Here is a 20,409-nt window from a genome sequence, read left to right as displayed (position 1 = left end):
AGAGGCGCTGGCCCCTAATCTGTGAGCTCTGACCCCGGCTCCACCAGCCAGAGGAGGAACAAAGAGGAAGAGGGGAAGCCAGAGTGAGAGGCTTGTGGTTCAGAAGGATCAGGACCCTGGGAGAGGGAGATGGACGTTCCCACTAAAGCTGGAGTGGAGACAGTGGAGAAATCCGGTTTCCTGCTTCAGGAGGGGGAGTGTGAGGTGGTGAGACCAGGTATAGAAGAAGAGGGGGGGTCAGGTTGCATTCCCAGGGTCTATGATGGTGCTCAGTAAATATTAGTAATTGAATAAATAAATGAATAAATAAATAGCAAACAGAAACAATATGGTGTATTTACAGTGTTCCAGACACTAAATAATTGAATGTTAATTTGCCAACAAAGATTTGAGAGAAGTCTTATTATTAACCCCACTTTTGACAGTGAGAAATGGAGGCTCTGAGAAGTTAAATAACTTGCCTGAGGTCACACAGCTACTTACAGACAAGCAGCCTGGCCCACAGGCCTCCATAGAGGCACAATCCTACTTCCTCTCCAGAAATAAATGTGCTGTGCGTTGAGTCTGTGCACCAACATATATCTGTATAGACAAGTATAGAAAAGGCAGGAAGGCCGGGTGTGGTGGTGCACACTTGTAATCCCACTATTTGGGAGGCAGAGACTGGAGGATCTAGGCTGTCCATCGCAACTCAGTAAGACCCTGTTTCAAAAAATAAAAAGACTAAAATATAGGGCTAGGGGTGTAGCCTGGAGGTAGAATGCCCCTGGATTCCATCCCCAGTATCACAAAAATAAATGGAAGGCAGGAGAATCCTCTCTCTCTCTCTCTCTCTCTCTCTCTCTCTCTCTCTCTCTCTCTCTCCGCCCCCTCCCATTTTTAATTCTTGCAATACTGGGGACAGAACCCAAGGCTTCCTGCACGCTAGGCAAGTGCTCTACCACTAAGCTCCACCCCCAGCCCAGGGTCTTAAGTGTCACAGAACTCAAATATTAATATTGCCACCATCAAATACTGGAACTCACGTGCAATGGGAAGTTTAAAGTTTAATTTCAGAATCAAGCTCTCTGCAGTAACAAAACTCCTGAATGTCTAAAGGAATCCCAGAGGCTCATGGTTAAGTACCCAAAGAATGGGGCTCCTTTCAGTTCCCACTTGATGCTGAATTAAAAAACTCTCCAGACTTCTCGTGTTGCTACAGATGCAAGACTTGCGCATAGGTGGTGGCCGGGCGCATAAGGAAAATGGTTATCAGCACCTGCCCCATAGGAGATAACCAGCGGCCACTGTGGGGTCAGAACCTGCCTTCTTTGAATACAGGGCCTTCCTTAAGACTGGGCCAAAGCTTATTTTCAAAAAACAACAGGAAGCTCTATTTCCCATTAGTCTTGCTTTATGATATCAGTGTTCTGAGACCTGAGTCGTCTTATCACTTCATCGGTTATTTCTTTTAATTTTTTCTGTTTTTAGTTTTAATAGTTTTACTTGGTGCATTGCAGTCGTACAGGGTGACAGGGACGTTTGTGCACACAGCTCTTGGATCACCTCCCTCCAGACCTCCCCCTCCTGCACATATCTTTGAGATTGGAGTCGGTCATTTTATATGCATACATCACATTATTTCAACTGTGATGTTTGTACTGTCTCCATCCCTTCTTCTCCCTCCCTTGGACCCCTCCACCACTCCACTGGCGTCTCCGCTCTTCTGCCCAATGTTACCCTTGTCTCCCAATTTCCATCTAGTTTCCACGTATAAGAGAAAACACACAACTCTTCTCTTTTGGAGACGGGCTTATCTCACTTATTAGACTATTCTTGAGTCCTGTTCACTTGCCTGCAAATGACATAATTTTGTTCTCCTTTGTGGCACATATTTTTTCTACCAGTCATTCTGGAACCATCTGGTTATAAGAAGACACACTTTTATGCTATATATATGTATATTATATATATATTTTTTGCAGTGCTGGGGATGGAACCCAGGGGCATTCTACCTCTGAGCTATACCCTCAGCCCTATTTTTTATTCCTTATTTTGAAACAGGATCTCACTGAGTTGCAAAGGGCCTCACCAAGTAGCTGAGATTGTCCAAGAACTGTGATCCTCCTGTCTCATCCTCCCAAATGCTGGGATTACAAGTGTGCGCCACCACGCCAGATGTTTTTATTTTTTTATTTTGAAACAAGGTCTCACTGAGCTGCAAGGGGCCTCACTAAATAGCCGAGGCTGTCCACAAACCCAGATACTCCTGTCTCAGCCTTCCAAGTACTGGGATTACAGGCACGCGCCACTGCACCCAGCTTTACTTTATGCTTTTTAAAAACAATTTTTGGTGGGTGGAACCCAGACTCTCACATATGCTAGGCAGTGGCTCTACCACTGAGCTACACCACCAGCTTGAATTTATACTTTTAGCTTGGAATGCCCCTATGTGCTGAAGATCTTGGGAGACAGAGGACCAATACTGATCAGAAAAACAAACTTTCATACGATTCCAACCAGAATGAAAAGAAGCTCCTGGTACATGCAGGATGGACGTTCTTGTTCCCTTCCCACCGGGAGGGGTCACCTCCACAGCAACTCCAACAGAAGTTGGCCAAGTTGATCCAAGTTTGGGGGAACCTTGTGTCTGAGGACTGAGGCTAAAAGTGTAGTCTCACTGTACATGAAAAACATGCCCAATAGAATACCACGGTGAAGCAGCGTGAGCCAAAGTGATGTAGCCTAGAGGCTTGGGAAGATGAGACACTGCTCAAGGTCCAAAATCAGGCGGTAAAGGGACTCTTGGGGGAGAGCTGGATGGGTGGAAAAATAAAGCCAGCGAATGAAATCAGACACCACTCTTGTGCTCCAACCACGCTAATGTCAACAGAGCTGCAGAACAGGTATGATGATAGCATTTGAATGAACAAAAGAGCCGGGCTGGGATGCAGTGTGGCGGCAGGAAAGGGGGTCGATAGGGATTTAAGCACAGTCTCGTTAGTCTGAGGGTCTTTTTCCTGTTCAGCCGATTCTTTTGTTCTGCGTCCTTATCAATCCCACACCTTGCCCGAGTCAGGATGACAGACAAGCCATTCTTAATGACTTCCTAGCTTTTGAAACTATTTTGGTGTCAAGAGAAAGAGCCCCTGATTAAGCCGCGGTGAGCGCTCAGCTTTCTGTTGGTCTCTTTGGGTTTTCCGAGATGACCATTTTTGTTGGTGAGCAGAGAAACGAATCTGCACATACATGTGATCTTGGGAAGTTCTAGAAAAATGACACTCTTGTGCGCTTGGGCAGGACAGGGAAACAAAGGGGGCCCTGGAGGGTCAGCCTTGCTGTGTCAGCAGCAGCAGAGGGGCTGGTATCTTCCTCCCCCAGGGACAGGGCACATCCTCTCCTGGGCACACCCACTCCCCATTAGCACCGGGAACAATTGTTCACTGTGTCAAAGCCGCCACGCCCTGCCCGGGACAATGCTCCCCAGACAGCCTCCCCTCTCCCAAGCACCGGGACTTCCTTTGCTTTTTCCCCTCCTGTGGGTAAGAGCGTATACCAAGTCCAGCTCTTTCTTCTGTTTCAAACACCACATTTTGTTTTTTTCACTACGGGGGATGGAACCCAGGGGAATTCTACCTCTGAGCTACACCCCCAGCCCTATTTTTTTATCCTTGAGCTTGAAACAGGGTCTCACTGAGTTGCCAAGGGCCTCACTGAGGCTGACTGAGAACCCAGATCCTCCCGTCTCAGCATAAACCACACATTTTAAAGGGTAGCTAATAACAACATCGTCATTGTCAATCTCTTTCCCCTGAACTTTTCCTAATCTCTGGAAGGTTGTATAACAGAAAGAAATTTGGTTCAAAACACAGGCAAAAGGGATTTAAGGAGCTTCTGTTTTCACAGTTAACATGCGCTCCAGTAGGCAAGTGCCCCATGCAAAGGTTTCTGTCTGAAGATGTCGCTTCCTGCTATCTTTGCGTGTTTATATTCTATTCAGTATCTTGACTTTTGTCACAGCAGTGAGAGTGGACCATGTTAAATCAATAATACCAAAGTACCCATTTTTATACATTTAGGAAAGGAAGATGTTTGTACCAATAATCTAGACTACGGATACTAAGAATCTATAGAATATTTCTTGTCTTTTTAAAAAATTATATCCCAGCCCTATTTTTTTTTTTTAATTTTGAAATGGGGTCTTGCTAAGGTGCTGAGGCTGGACTTGAACCCACAATCCTCCTGTCTCAGCCTCCCAAGTACTGGAGTTATAGATTTGTGCCACCATGCCCACGTTATAGGTCATTTCTTTATATAGGAATCTCTGTATTTAGAAATGTATCCCTCCATCTGCCAGTCCACTGGTATTTATTAAGCACCTACCTTGTTATACCCTCTCTTTTTTAAAGTTCCTGTTCTCATAGGAATCAGAGTTGGGTAAAGAGAAGGCAGGGGTGTGCTCTCAGCTTCCTTTCCAGAACAATGGATTCTGTGGTGAGAATGGTATCACCAATTCCATCCACTGTGTTCTGGTTTGGGAAATGGCCACTGAAGGATGCCAGGGAGGCGCACGTTGGCAGCAGGAGTTCCCTGAGAGCATTTTCCAGCCCATGGCCAAATGTGGCCACACACTAGGAGGTAAGAGGGGCTTACCACTTCAGTCGGTCGGTAGTATTTGAGATCCACCGTCACGTGAACTTTGCCGGTCTCTTTACATCTGCCCACTTCATTTTCATTCTTTCCTTCCCACCTGTCAAGAAGATAAACACTTAATCAGCTCCTAATTGCTCGGGAGCATTTGGCCACTGCTGTAGTCCTCAGGATGGCTGCCTTCCTCCCTGCAGGAGGGGATCAGCTCATTACGGGCAGGAGCACAGGCCTGGCTTAGCCCTATCATTAGAACCACAGTGGGTCCAAAGCCTTTCCAGATCTGTTTTGAAAGGGTAGTTTTCCCTCCTTTTCTTTTAAGAAAATCACCAAGAATTCAGAAGTGAGGCTACAGAAATGAACAGATCAGCTAAAAAAAAGAAAAGAAAGAAAAGAACTGGGCAACTTTCTGAGATTTCAAAGGTTTCTGATTTTTTAAAAAATTCTTCATAAAGCAATTATGAATGACTTTATGAATGAATGCATTTTTCAATTAATTAACATCTCTTGTCTCCCCCCCCCTTCATTTATCTTTAAATTCCTTTTGTAGCTTTTTTTTTTTTTATCTTTGGTGTCAATTAAACGCATTCTACTTGGGGATAAGTTTCTGACAATTCAACTCTTCCCTGCATTATACACAGGTGCCCTTGCTCTCCTCTGTCAGCAGAAGGCCTGGTTAATAAATCTTAGCAGATGAAACTTCCAAAGGTGTATAAGTAATTGTTCATTTCCTGCGAAGAACAGGTACAAGAGCATCTCTCTCTCCTTGCCTCCTCTGACGTGGCTGGGGTGTTATTTGGACTCCAGTTTCCTTCCACAAACATCTACGGTCAACGAGAGTAAGGATCCCGCGATTCCTAAGCTCACATAACATAGGACACGCTTGGAAGGTTTAAGACCAGCTTCCCCCTGAGCTTTTACTTATCTGTTTCATGTTCTTTTTTTTTTTTTAAATAAATAAAGCCACTGGCTTAAATGTTGGCAGTGCCCATCCTTAGAACGAGTTTGCTTTGCCAGCTAAGAGGAGTCCTGTGGACACAGGGCAATTCTGTGTGCTCCCTGGACCTGTCGCAGTGAAGAACCAGACCTTATGTTTGTTTCTTGTCTATGAGAGTCACAGGTATCAATGACAATAGCATTAAACACCGAAGATAGTTATATTTTAAAACAGGTTGAGTATTGGACACATTAACTGGCCTCACACACTTGATTTCTGATTAATCATCTGAATATGCTGTCAAACCACCTCTTCATAGCAAAAATAATTGGCTGTTGGGGGAATAAACCATTTTTCAATGTGCGGGATCCGCCAATGGGTGCAAGGCAAATAGGAAAAATGTCCTATAACACAGACAGAACTATAGCACAATATTTTAAGCAATGTAAACGATATAACTGGTCAATTTCCCCATGACTTTTATATTGATTACCTAAAAAAAGAGATGCTTGGCAATTTATTTATGTGGTTTAACTTCTTTCTCAGTGTTGAGTAGACCAACTTGGCATGTTATATAAAGCCAAGAACTTCAAAGCAATGGAATGACAGAATGACAGCTAAGTTTTGGGGAAATTCACTTGGAAATGGTATGTGTGGATGTTTTGGAGCGTGGAGACTGAAAGTGTTTTACACTGAGATCACCTAAAGTAATGATGTTATGATTTGGGGTTGGATTCTCCCCCAAAAGGCAGATGGGACAAGTGGGAGGCCTTGAGGACTCTATAGTTCCCTGGCTGCTTCCTGTCTGTCTCTGCTTCTGGCCTTTGTGACTGAAAGAAACTTCTCTCTGCCATGTGTCCTGCGGCTATAGTTTTTTTTTTTTCTTAGAGCCAGCCCACCATGGACCGAACCTTTAAAACTGTGAGCCAAATAACTCTTTCTTCCTCTACGTCGTGCTTGTCAGGTATTGTGGTCACAGAGATGGAGATGCTAACTACAACAAGTACTAACCCTCATAACCTGTTATGGGTAAAGGCCAAACCTTGACTAATATATGCTGCAAAGAAGGATATCTAGGCAAGTCATTTTTTTTCCTAAAAATCTAATTCTAAAGTTAATTAGGTGAAATGTTCTCTCTGGTTAGGTTTTCAGTAAAGGAAAGCATATTTGTGTTTTCTAGGCATGTATTAACTTTATTTTATTCATATGTCATACTTCTCAGAGTCAAGCTTATTAGATACTTTCATGAAAAATAAGCCCAGGGGTTAACAGACGCACTGTTCATAACTTTCTTGTTTTCTCCATGTGTAGCTAGGGATTTAGTATACAACAGGCTATGCTGACCTATGTACACATATACGGTCCACGATGAAGTATATATTTCACTATGTCCTTTATATTAGTAAGGAATCTCAGATGTCACAAACTTATAAAGTGGCATTTCAAATCTACTTATTTTATGTTTCCCTAAAATCATCCACAAACACACACACATGTAATTAATGATAAAGTCATACTAAAGACTTGGAGAGATTTCCCTAAAATGTTTGGAAGGGAACATGTGGGTCAGAAACGGAATGAGGTCAAGCGATGAGGCCTTCAGACCACAGGTCTGCAAACTTATTGGAAAAAGCCAGATAGTAAATAACTTTGTTATGGATCATATACGGTTTCCTTTATGTACACATTCTTCCTTTTTCATCCTTCTTTTTTTGCTTCTTCTCCCTCCTCCTCTTTTTCTTCCTCATTGCTAATCTTCTTTTTCCCCAAAACCATCTTATATAAAATTAAAAACTCTCCTTACATTAAGGAAAGAAGCTCTGGCTTGTAGGGCAGAGTTGCACTTTGTCTTGGCTGATCAGGTAAAAGGTTCCTCCTTACCAACAATAAAGAAAAGCATTTAATTCTTATTTATATCAATAGGCTGCACAGCTGGAGCTTAGCATCTACCACCGATCCTCTGTGATTGCTTTTGTGGCCATAGCAGACATTTGAGATTTGGAACACTAGTTGAGGAGGGAAAGGTTGAAGGACAAGCCATTCCGCTCTTAGGGGGTTATTAAATACAACCTGAGAGTTAGATTTGGGTGGAAGGCTGCTTTGACACTTGCAGATCCTTTTTGTTGCTATCTGAACATGGTCTGCTGGGCTTCCATCTTGCAAATACTTGTCTATGGTCCAAACAGTCTCCAAGGGCATGACATTGTGCTTCACAATTTATAGAGCTACACTGAATAATCAGACGGAACCAGGAAATGGCTCAAAGCAGAACTGAGTTGGCAAAACCCACTTTCTAACTTGCACCAGGTCTGCAAGAGGGCAGTAAGTAAAAGCTTCGGCCAAGGGCCAAAACACATCCAGTTATGACAATCCGCGAAACACTTGTATTAACAAGCAAAAGGTAACAGCTCACTTGTCCTAACAAGTAATGCTATGACTCGAGGCAGAGCTGCAGCATCAGAGAAATGGCAGGGGCTTGACAGGGGGTAGAGACTCAGGTAATTAGCAGGAATCGGAACCCTCTACTTTTTATACCAGCAGCTCACCAGGCCGGGGCGGGTGTGTGGGGGGCTATGCTTCATTTTAAAAACAATAAATGGTTGGCTCCTAATGGGCATTAAATAGCAATAAAAAGCATCGAAGAATAACAGAAACATCTACAATAAGGCAAGAGGAGGTCCAGCTAAAACCTACCCAACTGGGAGGCCCTTTAAAGAACAATACAAGCAGGATCGGCCAGCTAAGTCAAGGCTGGGGCCCTGTGGCCTGTGTGAGAGGAGGGCCACGCACTCTTCACAGCGACTGGAGCATCACAAAGGCTCCCTGGGATCATTTTCAAGAAAGGGTTTGTGATAGCCAGGCATGGTGACACACGCCTGTAATCCCAGGACTTGGGAGACTGACACGGGAAGATGGCAGGTGTGAGGTCAGCCCCGGCAACTTAGATCCTGTTTCAAAATAAAAAAGTCTAGGGGTGTAGCTCAGAGGTAGAATGCTTCTGGGTTTAATTCTCAATACCCTTCCAATCCTCCCCTCCTAAAAAAAAAAAGAAAAAAGAAAATAAAACCTGTGCTATGATTTATGAGGGAGGGGGTAAAACCTGTGCTATGATTTATGAGGGAGGGGGTAAGATACAAGAGGCCACAGTGGTTGGAACTTAGTGAGTGGCCCAGACTGGTCCTGGGAGGCATCTCTGCTCCTGAGCAGAGATGGATGGTCTGCACATGCTTTTACTCCATCCTCAGCTCCCTTTGAAAAGAGCAGAAAAGAGATGAGAGAAACCAAACCCAGGGAGCCAGAAGGCAGACCTGTTAGAGGAGCTAGCTAGCAGGAGCTCCGGCCCGAGATCTGAGAAGAAGCGGGACTTACACTTGCAGCAGCTCCACACACCCAGGAGCCAGGCTATGGCCACTGCTGGGGAAGCTGGCTGGTGCCCGCCCTCTCCCCATTCCCCAACCTTTGGCAGGTGCCTCACTCCCACTGGGAAGGAGTTATTTCTAGACAGAAGGTCCCTGGCCCAGTAAAGGGTGCGTGAGGATGCTGGAAACTGGGAGAGTGAATGAATGTATTTGAAATGAGTACTGAGACCCCTGCTCGGTCCCCGGAGGGCAGACAGGCCAGTTTCCTCCCTGTGGGGGCACTGTGGAGTCTCCTGAGCACACTAGAGATACTCTACCTAAACCACACTGGCAGGTCACCTCACAGTGACACAGCCCACCTAGAGTCAAGTTCTAATTATGCTCTCAAAACCTCTCAATTCACTTTTTAGGCCCCCACTTTGAAACAATAAGCAGAACATCAAAGATTACCAGAAAGAGAGGTGAGAAAAAATCACATATATAAAAGGTCAAAATCAAAACAAACAGAAACATTGGACAGGGTGGCGCTTGCCTGTAATCCGAATACTTGGAGGCTAAGACAGGAGGATTGCAGGTTGGAGACAGCCTCAGCATTTTAGTAGGACCCTATTTAAAAAATTAAAAAGGTCTGGGCATGGTGGTGCATGCCTGTTATCCCAGTGTTTGGGAGGCTGAGACAGGAGGATCAGAGGTTCAAGACTGGCCTCAGCAACCCAGCAAGACCCTGTTTAAAATTTAAAAAAAGTAAAAAGGTCTGAAGATTTAGCTCAAAGGTAGAACACCCCTGGGTTCAATCCTCAGTACCACAAAAGCAAAACAAATAAACAAACAAAAACAACAATAAAAAGAAGTGAGTTGAAGGAAACAGAAAAAGGGGAGAAAATCCTCCATACATACCCATTGGATAACCCCACACAGACAGATAAAGAAAGATACTAAAAAAATCAAGGACAAGTATATTAAGAAGGACAATTTGAAAATAAAAAAACAAAATTAAACTGAAAACCAGAAACATGAGATTCAAGAAAAGATTTTAAAAACTGTTACTATTTTGGTCTTGCTGGCCCTGACCTCCTGGACTCCAGAGGTCCTCTTGCCTCAGCCTCCTGAGTAGTGGGATTACAGGTGTGCACCACCACACCCAGAAGAGTGTGAGGGCAGCGTTGAGGAACTTTCCCAGGAAGTTGAGTAAAAAGGTGTAGGCATGCTACAACAAACTAAGGAAGATAAGCAAATGAAGAGACAGCTCGGGAGGTCAGTATAGTAGGGTTTCCAGAAAGACAGTATAGAGAAAAAACAAAACAGAACAGAGCAAATGATTCTCTTAAAATAAGTGGAGAAAACTAATCAGAAGCGAAGCACGTGCGTTGACAGACTCGAAGGCCGTTCCCACAGGATGGATGAGTCGAGATCCACTTTCCACCACTGTAAGAAAACACCTGGTAAGATAAGCGCACATAGAAGAAAGGTTTATTTTGGCTTAGTTTCAGAGATTTCAGTCCATGCTTATTTGGCCCCATTCATGTGGATCCGTGGCAGCCCCAGTTCATCACAGCGGGAGCATGTGACCGAAGAAGCCTGTTCAACCGTCAAATACTACCTGCCAGGGCGCACCTGCAGTGACCTAACTTTCTCCCATAAGGCCCTACGTCCCTCCAATAGCACCACGGGCTGCCCGTCAAGCCTTTTCCAGTGCGCCTTTGGGAGACACTCATCTAAACAATAACATCTATCTTAAATGAAGTTTCAGACTGCGGGGACCAAATTAGGTCAGAGCCACTTTCTGAGACAACAAACACAACCAGCAAGCAGAATGGTTCTTGGTTCTCGTGGTAACACTACAGACTTTCAAAATTCTCTGTATGGCTGGGCGTGGGGGCACACGCTTGTAATCCCCGTGCTTGGGAGGCATAGACAGGAGGATCGCACTGGTTCGAAGCCAGCCTCGCTGGCTTAAGAGACCCGGTTTCCAAATAAAAATATAAAAATAGATCTGGAAGTGTAGCCTGGAGGTAGAAGGGTTTCCAAGAACCCCAGTACCACCAAAAAAAAAAAAAAAATTTTTGTACGTGTGTGTGTGTGTGTGTGTGTGTGTGTGTGTGTGTGTGTCACTAGGGATTGAACCTGGGGCATGAGCTTATACTCGGGAAAGAAATTATTGCCAAGGTAGAAAGACATTCTAGTTATGGTATCAATTTTGAGGATAGACTATAGAAGTTTTCAGGTATATTTGGTAACAAAATATTTGGTTACAGGCACCCTTCTCAGAAAATGAATTAAAATTTTGTTTCACCAAGCTAGGTGTGGTAGCATGTGTCCATAGCAAGCTTACTCAGGAGGCTGAGGCAGGAGGATCATGTGAGCCCAGGAATTTAAGGTCAGCATGAACATTACAGAAAGACTCAATCTACAAATAAATAATAAATATAAAAATAAAATTAAAAAAAAGATTTTTGCTTCATCCAACCAAGGTTTGGAAAAGATGTCAAAATACAGGGTCCTCAACTCAGGAGAGTGACTAAGAGAATCCTGTAGATGAGCATAAAGCAAGACCTTTGATACCCATCCTCCCACTTTCCCAGACTGGATCAGGTAGAAGGTTCTAGAAGAACTAGAAGGACTGCTTCAGAAAGACACAGCCAACCTCGTGAGAGCTGAAAGCTTCAAGAGGTAATTTAGACAGCTGGGACAGAGTTTAGGGTAAAGTTAATGATGGATACATAGAAAATTAAGCAAAAGGAGAAAATATATATCAAATAGGAACACAGTAAATAAACAATCATGGTACCAAGAAGGCAAAAGTAATTGTGGTTTATTGGAATAAATTTCATTCATCAGTCATGAAAATGTCACAATACTGAGCTAACCCCAAATGAAAATAAAACAACAAAGTAGTAGAGGATGGAGGGATGGGGCAGAGGAAGGAAAAGAGAACAAAGCCTTGGTTTTGGATAAGGGGAAGCTGACGGATAATGCCCAGAGGAGAAAATCAAAACCAGCAATCACAACCTGGAGGTAATACCAAAATAACCAGCTAAATTAGTATAATAAAGCACGATAGGATTTCTAGAAAGAGAAAACAGAGGAAAACAGAGTGGAGAAAATTATTTAATAAGTCAGGAGAATCTACCAGAGTAGAATGGCATGCATTCCCAGATAGAAAGGGCTCAGAGAGTGCCCTGGATAACAGGTAGGGCTGGCCACGGAGACGGGGGACAGGGCCAGAGGGCCAGAGACTCTACAGGAGGTGACAAGCCCTAAATAATACTCCAGATCCAAGCAGGAGCTGGAATAAAGAACTAATAATAATGAACTAAAAGAGTCACAAACTAGAGCTTTATAAGTAGCCAACCATGACTCGCAGCCCCCTCTGCATGGCAGAGAGGGATCCTGGGACCCAAGACAGACGCCACCTGGTTCAGTTGGAGTTCTGTCACGGACAGACTTACTGTCCGGCCATTTTTCATATAACCCGGATGCTTCCCCCTGGTCTCTTCCTGGCACCCTGCCTCTGGTCAAGGGCACAGGTTGCCACTTTCGGAGCCATCAGCATGCCAGCCCTGGCACCAAAGACATCTCCCACGGAGTGGTCAGATAAGTCTGCACCGGGGGAAGTCAACGACACCAAGTCCCAAGGCCAGACGTGGAAGAGGACAGGGAGGGAAACGCGTCCTTGGGAATATAGAAAACTCTGTTGTGTTGGGGTGTCAAGAGCAGGAGTCTGGTGTGAGCTGAAGAGAGAAGAACTGAGAGGGAGGTGACTCTGGGACATCTTAGGGTGAAGCAGGGTGAGGGAGGCAGGGACGGCAGGCCAAGTGTGTCGAGGAAGTGGGTGGCAGAGGCCATAGGCCAGGGGACAGACAAGCTGGTTCAGAGGGCACAGGGGGACCTGTGGGCAGACTGAGAGAGATGAGAGCTGGCATTATTTTTTTAATGGTACTGGGGATGGAATCAAGGGACATTCTACCTCTGAGCAACACCCCAGCTCTATTTAGCTTTCTTCCCGGTGTATGTGGTACTGAGGATGGAACCCAGGGGCACTCTACCTCTGAGTGATACCCCCAGCCTAATTTTTTTATTCTTTATTTTGAAACAGGGTCTCACTGAGTTACAGAGGACCTCACTAAGTAGCTGAGGTTGTCCTCAAACCATGATCCTCCTGCCTCAGCCTCCCAAATGCTGGGATAACAAGTGTGTGCCACCATGGCCGGCCAGTCAAACTTTTTATTCATTATTTTTTATTTTTTTGGTGGTACTAGGGGTGAAACCCAGAGGCTTTCTAACTCCGGGCTATACTCCCAGACCCTTTTTCTTTTTTTATATATTTTATTTGGAAACAGGGTCTCACTAAGTTGCTGAGAGCCTCACTAAGTAGCTGAGGCTGGCTTCGAACCCGTGAGATCCTCCTGTCTCAGCCTCCCAATCGCAGAGATTACAAGCATGCGCCACCACGCCCAACTATTCGTTATTTTTTTAAATGGGGCCTCACTAAGTCGCAAAGAGCCTCATTAAGTAACCGAGGCTGGCCTAGAACCCTGGTCCACCTGTCTCAGCCTCCCGAACGCTGGGATGACAAGCATGCGCCACCATGCCTGGCTTGTTTTATTTGATTTTGAAACCGGGTCTAAGTTGCAGAGAGCCTCACTAAGCTGCGAGAACTAGAATTTTAATCACAACTCTTGCCCTGATGTTCAAAGACAACTCGAGGGTACGAGGTACCATGTAGGTAGGAGAATCTCCGCTACACGGTGTAGGCACAGCTGTCTCCACTACTGGTGAAATGGAGATGGGTCGGCTTCCATCCCCTGCCAGCATCCCCCACTTTATTTATATTAATGATGATAACTGTTCTTAAGTTGGGGCTGTGGGGAGGGCAGAGGGGGGCTCTGGCAGCCAGAAGCCCAGCTGATAATGTGGTGGTTAATGAACTACAACAAAAGCGCCTCAAATCTTAATCTATCCTCCAGCTGTTGTTGAAGGTGCTTTTTGAACTTGACGTCTGTATTTATTCTGCGCTTTGTACATCAGGGGGCCCTTACGAATGTGAATTGCTGACTCCTGCCAAGAGTCAGGTAGGTAGTGTGAAGTGCAGTTTTTAGATGGGGAAAAAGAGGTTCAGAGGGCTGAATGGTTTGCAGAAGGCCACGCGGGGAGGGTGCCGGAGCCAAGACCGCAGAGCCAGGAATCTTGGCCACGCCACCCTGGCCCCGGCTGCGCCTCTTTTTCACAGGGCTGGAATGAGCTGGTGGGTGTGGCACCTCTTAAAAAGGGCACTGTCATTTTTATGGGAGGCCACTCCCAAACATTATTTTCCACCATGATGGCTGTCAACTGGTCAAAACTTTTTTTTTTTAAATCGGTATTACTGAGAAGCTATTCAGTAGAGAAGGTCTACTTCCAAATCATCTTTTCTTATGCTTTATCTCTAGGAAATTAAACTGGAAAGATAAAGTCAGCGGAAAAAGCCTTATGTGGGGGTGCTGACTGGGCAGGAAGGGGTTCAAGAGGTTAAATAAATGAATGAAACCAGTCAAAGAATTTTCAATGTACAACCTACCTTTAAACGCACCTCAGTGTGTCTGTGTCTGTGCTACCTTTACATGGGTTTCTAAACATGCCCCGGCTGCCTACTTTATTTTTACTTATTTATTTTAACTCAGCTGGGGCATTATTTTCCACCCCCAAATGGATACAGGCAGAGTTTCTTCTGCTTTAAGCAAAGGGGAAAGAGACCTTACTGCTGGATAGTGTGGGGCCCGGTGCTCAGGCTCCCTGTAGGGTCTCAGCCACTGTGCACAGCTCTTTAACCTGCATGAAGGCCCCTCCCACCACCAGGAATCGGTGCCAGCCACCCAGGCACCGGCCCTGGTCTCTGTGCTTCAGGAGCACAGAGTCCGATGGCCACCACCATCTTGTGCGTGAATAACGCAGAGACAGATGGGGCGCTGTCACAGCCCAGAAAAAGGCCCCTGGCATAAACCTGGTTCAGGGGAGGTGTGGGCCCCAGGGGGGACGTCTCAGACCTGAGGGACGCGTGGGAAGCGACCAGGGGAATCAGAGAGAGTTGTAGGCGCGGGCCGCCCTTGGAATGCCCGATGCGGTCCAGCTGGTCCTCCCAGCTCATCGGCTTGCCTGGCGCCCACGTTCAATTGGCTGCCTCCTGCCTTCGCATCTTCCTCCTGCCAGCCCACCCACCCGGGCCCTTTCTCTCTTCTTACCTACCGCCCTCATCTCCCAGTGTTTAGTCTTCCTTCCTCCAGTCGTCCCTCCAATCCCCATCATCCACGGAGCCATTACTCACGACTGACAGCGCAGTTGCACGAGGTCACAACTATGCTGTAGATGGCGAATAATGTGTTCTTGTTAACTGTCGCCCAGCGAGCGCCCGCATGTCTCAAGCACAAGGAGATGTCGTTCCATCCTCTTCCACGAGGGAAAGTGAAGTGGACAGAGGGTGCATTTGCTGAGCTGCTCTACGCGTTAGGTTCTGGGCTGGCTGTTCAACTAGGCAATTATAAAGGCAGCAGCTATTTTGAGGATCTAATAGGTCCTTCATTAAGAAGCACAATCGAAAGTGGGATATGATGGTACATGCCTGCAATCCCGGTACTTGGGAGACTGAGACAGGAGGATTGCAGCTTAGGGGCCAGCCTCGGCAACTTATCAACACCCCGTTTCAAAATAAATAAATGAATAAATAAATAAATAGGCTGAGGGTGTACCTTGGAGGTAGAATGCCTCTGGGTTCAACTTCCAGCACCAAATGTAAATAAATAAATAAGTAAATAAATATGATCCAAGTATCTTAGACGTTTATAAAAATAAATGATAGTAAGATTGCTAGAGGAGTGAAAGGGAGATAGAGAAGGCAGAAGGGAGAAAGAGAAAGAAAGCAAGAGGAAAGAGAAAGAAGAGAGAGGGAAGAAAGAGATCCTCTTTCTTGTTTATTATTATTATTATTATTATTATTATTATTATTATTATTAGCAGTAGTAGTAGTAGTAGTATTTGTAGTGCTGGAGCTAGAACCCAGGGCCTCGTGTAGCCACTAAGCCATGTTTCCAGAATAAGTCTTCAAATTGCAACCTGGCACTTACATGAAAAGTCCAGTCTCTCTATTATAACCAACAGACCGTGGGTACTTTCAAAGGACCAAATCTAATTAGAGAAATCTCCAAAAAGTTCTCACGGTACCTATACTCACAAATAGACGGTTCTATTCAGGTAAGCTCACAGAGATGGGGTCTTTTTTAGCTCTAATGGCAGATTCTGAATGGCAATGATTTTTCATATATATATATATATGAGAAACTCAGGCTCAGTAAACTCTTGAGGAATGCCTCTCAGGAACAAAATCAGACACAGGGACACTGGATTTATACCCTAGCACCTTCCTTCTTACTTGTTCCCATCATGGTCCTCCTTCCAAGGCCAGGGCCCAGGGGAAGTCCCACCTACCAGGAAACACTGCCACATCACGGGAAGAAGGTGTACAAGCACAGAACCATTTGCCACCTCAGCCAGAAGGATTTTAGAAATCAGTTTTCCTTCCTTCCTTCCTTCCTTCCTTCCTTCCTTCCTTCCTTCCTTCCTTCCTTCCTTCTTGGTGCTGGAGATTGAACGCAGGGGTGTTCAACCTCTGAGTTACACCTCCAGCCTACTTTCTTTATTTTTTTTTTAAATTTTGAGGCTGGGCATGGTGGCGCATGCTTGCAATCCCAGCATTCGGGAGGCTGAGACGGGAGGATCTCAGTTCATGGACAACCTCAGCTACTTAGTGAGGCCCTTTGCACTTCAGTGAGACCCTGTTTCAAAATAAAGAATAAAAAATAGTGCTGGACATGTAGCAAGGAGGTAGAATGCCCCTGGGTTCCATCCCCAGTACTGCATATATATATATATATATATATATATATATATATATATATATATATATATATATATATATATATATATTTGAAACAGGGTCTCACTAAGTTGTAGAGGACCTTACTAAGGTGCTGAGGCTGGCTGAGGACCTGCAATCCTCCCGCTGCAGAAGTTTGTATTCCTTCAAGTGCTGGGATTACAAGCACACGTGTGCCACCACGCCTGGCTGAGTTTCTTTTACAAACTCATACTAGTCATGCCTGTGCTTTTTACTGAAAATGTGAACTGTGATAGATCCTTCCAGGGCCTGAAATACTTCCACGCCCCTCAACAGCAGACGTTGGTCCTCACGTGGTTGCAAGCCATGCTTACAACTCTCTTCTCAAAATTTAACATTAACGTGATTAATGACAGAACATTAGTCAAGACAAGTATTTGCCTGTTTGGTATCTTACTGTCATCTTGGTTGTAGGAGAAAACAGTTTCCTTTTCTTGTCATTTAGGAGTAAGTTGACGGCAGTGTTAAAAACTAAAAAGAGCCTCCACAGATCACAGGATGGAAACCAACTCCAGCAACATAGTGAGAGCCTGTTTCAAAATGAAAAGGGATGGGGGCGGGGCTCGTGGGAAGTGGTAGGTCCCTGGATTTGATCCCTGGTTAAAACAAAACAAAACAAAACAAAAAAACCCTCAATCATGCAGCTTGGTCCTCTCCCAAAAAACACGATGAAAAGGATCCTTTTATCAGCTGTCTTCTCAATTCAAATATTTACATGAAAATTTAATCACCTTAAATTTTAGTGGGATGATATCAGGTATGATCTGCTCTCATGAATATCTTCTAGTAACCCAAATTCAAATTACTGTGCTATTTTTTTTTCTTGTTGTTTTTGTGGTACTAGGGGTAGAACCCAGGGGCATTCTTATCTCCGAGCTACACCTCCAGTCCTATTTTTTATTCTTTATTTTGAAACAGGGTCTCACTGAACTGCAAAGGGCCTCACTAAGTAGCTGAGGCTGGCTCAAAATTCAAAGCAAAAATTACTCAAATGGTATCAGTGGGAACTGAACCTCTCTGTTGATCCCAACCAGATAGCTGGCGATGAGGCTTTTCAGCGAATTTAGTATTTCCAAACATAGTCGCAGAAACAGAATGAGACAACAGACCTTAAAACAACTAAGATGAGAATAGTCCAGATATTGACTGGGGTGTCTGATGAGGAACTGTCATGTACGGTGAGACCACAGAGAGCCTCGACGCTAAGAGAAAGAATCTAAGACTTCTTCAACACTCGCAGCACAGGACAGCGGGTGAGAATCACAGAGGGCAGAAGTTGACAGCTCCACCCAGGAAGCTGGATCCCTGGGACTCTGGTCAATGGTCACCAAATCCTGTTGTCCCTGTGTCTCTTGAATCCCTCCCTCCCTTTCTCTTGGCACCCTTGGGTGATTTCAAATCCTCATCACCCCTTCTAAGGCAGTTTCTAGGGCCCTCCCGAGAGGAAGCAGGGGGCTCCTTTCTAGCTGTCCCCACCACGCCACAGAGAATCATGATAACCATGAAACCTGGGGAAATTAGGGTGACAACGGGCAATCTTGGTAGAGACTTTTTGAACGAGCTGGCTTTGGGGAATAGTCATGTATGCTCAATTAAGTATTTATAGGTTGCCTGTTGCGGGCAGCTGTTGTGAGCCCTGAGGCTGTCCTGGGAGCGAGACAGGTGCCCCGCTGGTCTCAACTGCTTACCGCTGCAGCCCCCGAAGGGCAGGAGGTGCTGTGCAACTCGGCAGAAATGCTGTTGTGTGTGGGGATTTGCTTCTAGTAACGCAGCTTAGGACCAAAATTGCACAGAGCGAAATTGCCCTTGAAAAAAATCCTTGGGCTATAGCTTTATCCCATCACAGTTTGGACTCCTGATGGTCAAGCGCCAAGTGTTCCCTTGCTTGTCCTCTTTGCACTTGGCTGTGGTTTCCCTTTCCCAGAGGTGTGTGTGGGCCTGGGCCTGGCTTTTTTTTTTTTTTTTTTTTAATTGCAGATGCAGCATCACACAGTTTTTTGAAAGGATATAAGCAAGAAGGATGAAAAGTGCAACATGAAGGAAAGAGGCTCTCCCTCCGTCCATTTCGTCCTGTGCTAGAGATGGAACCCAGGGCCTCGCATGCAGGCAAATACTCTCCTACCACCCCGCTGCCCTAGAAGCACCCTTTGAGTGCTTGCTTGGTAGCCTGGGGAGGGCACTCAACCTCCTTGTGCCTCAGTTTCCTCCTTGGAAAAATAGCACCCAAGCCCTGTTTTCAGACTCACACAAATGACCACCATGGGTCTTTTTTTTTTTTTTTTTTTTTTTTTTTTTGGTGGTTGGTACTGGAGTTCCTGGAAGCCCTTCTACCTCCGGGCTACACTCCCAGATCTATTTTATATTTTTTTATTTGGAAACAGGGTCTCCTAAGATAGCGCGCGCGGCTGGCTTCAAACCTGCGCAATCCTCCTGTCTCTGCCTCCCAAGCACGGGGATTACAAGCGTGCGCAATCACGCCCGGCATCACCATGGGTCTTAATGGGTACTCCCTGCTTCTCCTGCCTCCGTGTCCTCTTTCTTCTGGAATGAGACCCTGATGTCGGGGAGGACCTGGCTCCTCTCTGATTCCAATGCTGGCTCCCAGCCAGAGCTGCCTAGCGCACACTCATCTCCCCTGGAGCACAGGACACTGGCTGCAGTGACTGGCTAGAGATGATCACGAGGCCCAGCTGCTGCTTTTAGTCAATCACCCAGCCATTAATAGCAAAGGCTTATGTACAGCTTGGGCTCTGTGAGGCACACGATAGGTGTGATGCAAATATGTACTGACCTGTTCACTTTTTATCCCATCGCTGCAGGTAGGAAGGCCTAGTGAAGACAGGGACTAACAGGCACTATGAAATAAAGAAATTAAATAAATAAAGAAGAAATTTTCCTGGAGAGAAAAATCATGTATACTACTTCCCGCTATCTTGGGGAAGATGTTCCAAGACTCGGGTGGATGCCTGAAAATAGTATTAAAGCATTACTGTTTTTTCACGTATATACCCCATGTACACTGTTTTTCATATATTATATATATATATATATATATATATATATATATGAAGAGGAGAGGAGCCATATATATATGCATATACACACACACACATATATATGTATATGTATATATTTGTATATTTGAATATATTTGTATACAAATATATATGTATATGTGTGTGCCTATATCTATATGCATATACACATATGATGAAATTTAATCTATAAATTATGCACAGTAAGAGGTTAGCAACTACTAATAAAATACAAGTATAACAATATAGTGTAATGAAATTGGCAGCATCACGACTCTTATTCTTAGGGGCCATTAATAAATAAAATCAGGCAATGTGACGTCATGACAGCCGATCTAATAACAGGAGGCTACTAAGCGACTAACGGGTGGGTAGCACATACAGCGTGGACTCGCTGGACAAAGACAAAGGCTGAATTCATGTCCTGGGCAGAGCACAGGGAGCTAGTGCGAGATTCTTCATGCAACTCAGGATAGTGCACAGTTTAAAATTTATGAATTGTTCCTTTCTGGAAAATTCCAGGTA

The 20,409-nt window shown here is 44.9% G+C and overlaps 1 protein-coding gene across 1 annotated transcript in view; it reads right to left on the bottom strand.

The window, feature by feature from the left end:
- The window catches only part of GMDS (GDP-mannose 4,6-dehydratase), a gene marked incomplete at its 3' end in the record, with an annotated part of 610,459 nt that overhangs the window by 103,143 nt on the left and 486,907 nt on the right, over window positions 1–20,409 (bottom strand). The window contains exon 9 of the mRNA XM_080710891.1: window positions 4,633–4,729. Coding sequence (XP_080567017.1) covers window positions 4,633–4,729 — 97 coding nt within the window. The remainder of the gene's footprint in view (window positions 1–4,632; window positions 4,730–20,409) is intronic.

Source organism: Muscardinus avellanarius (genome assembly GCF_963383645.1).
Source record: "Muscardinus avellanarius genome assembly, chromosome: 14".
NCBI lineage: Eukaryota > Metazoa > Chordata > Mammalia > Rodentia > Gliridae > Muscardinus > Muscardinus avellanarius.
This window is presented reverse-complemented; position numbering and strand designations above follow the sequence as displayed.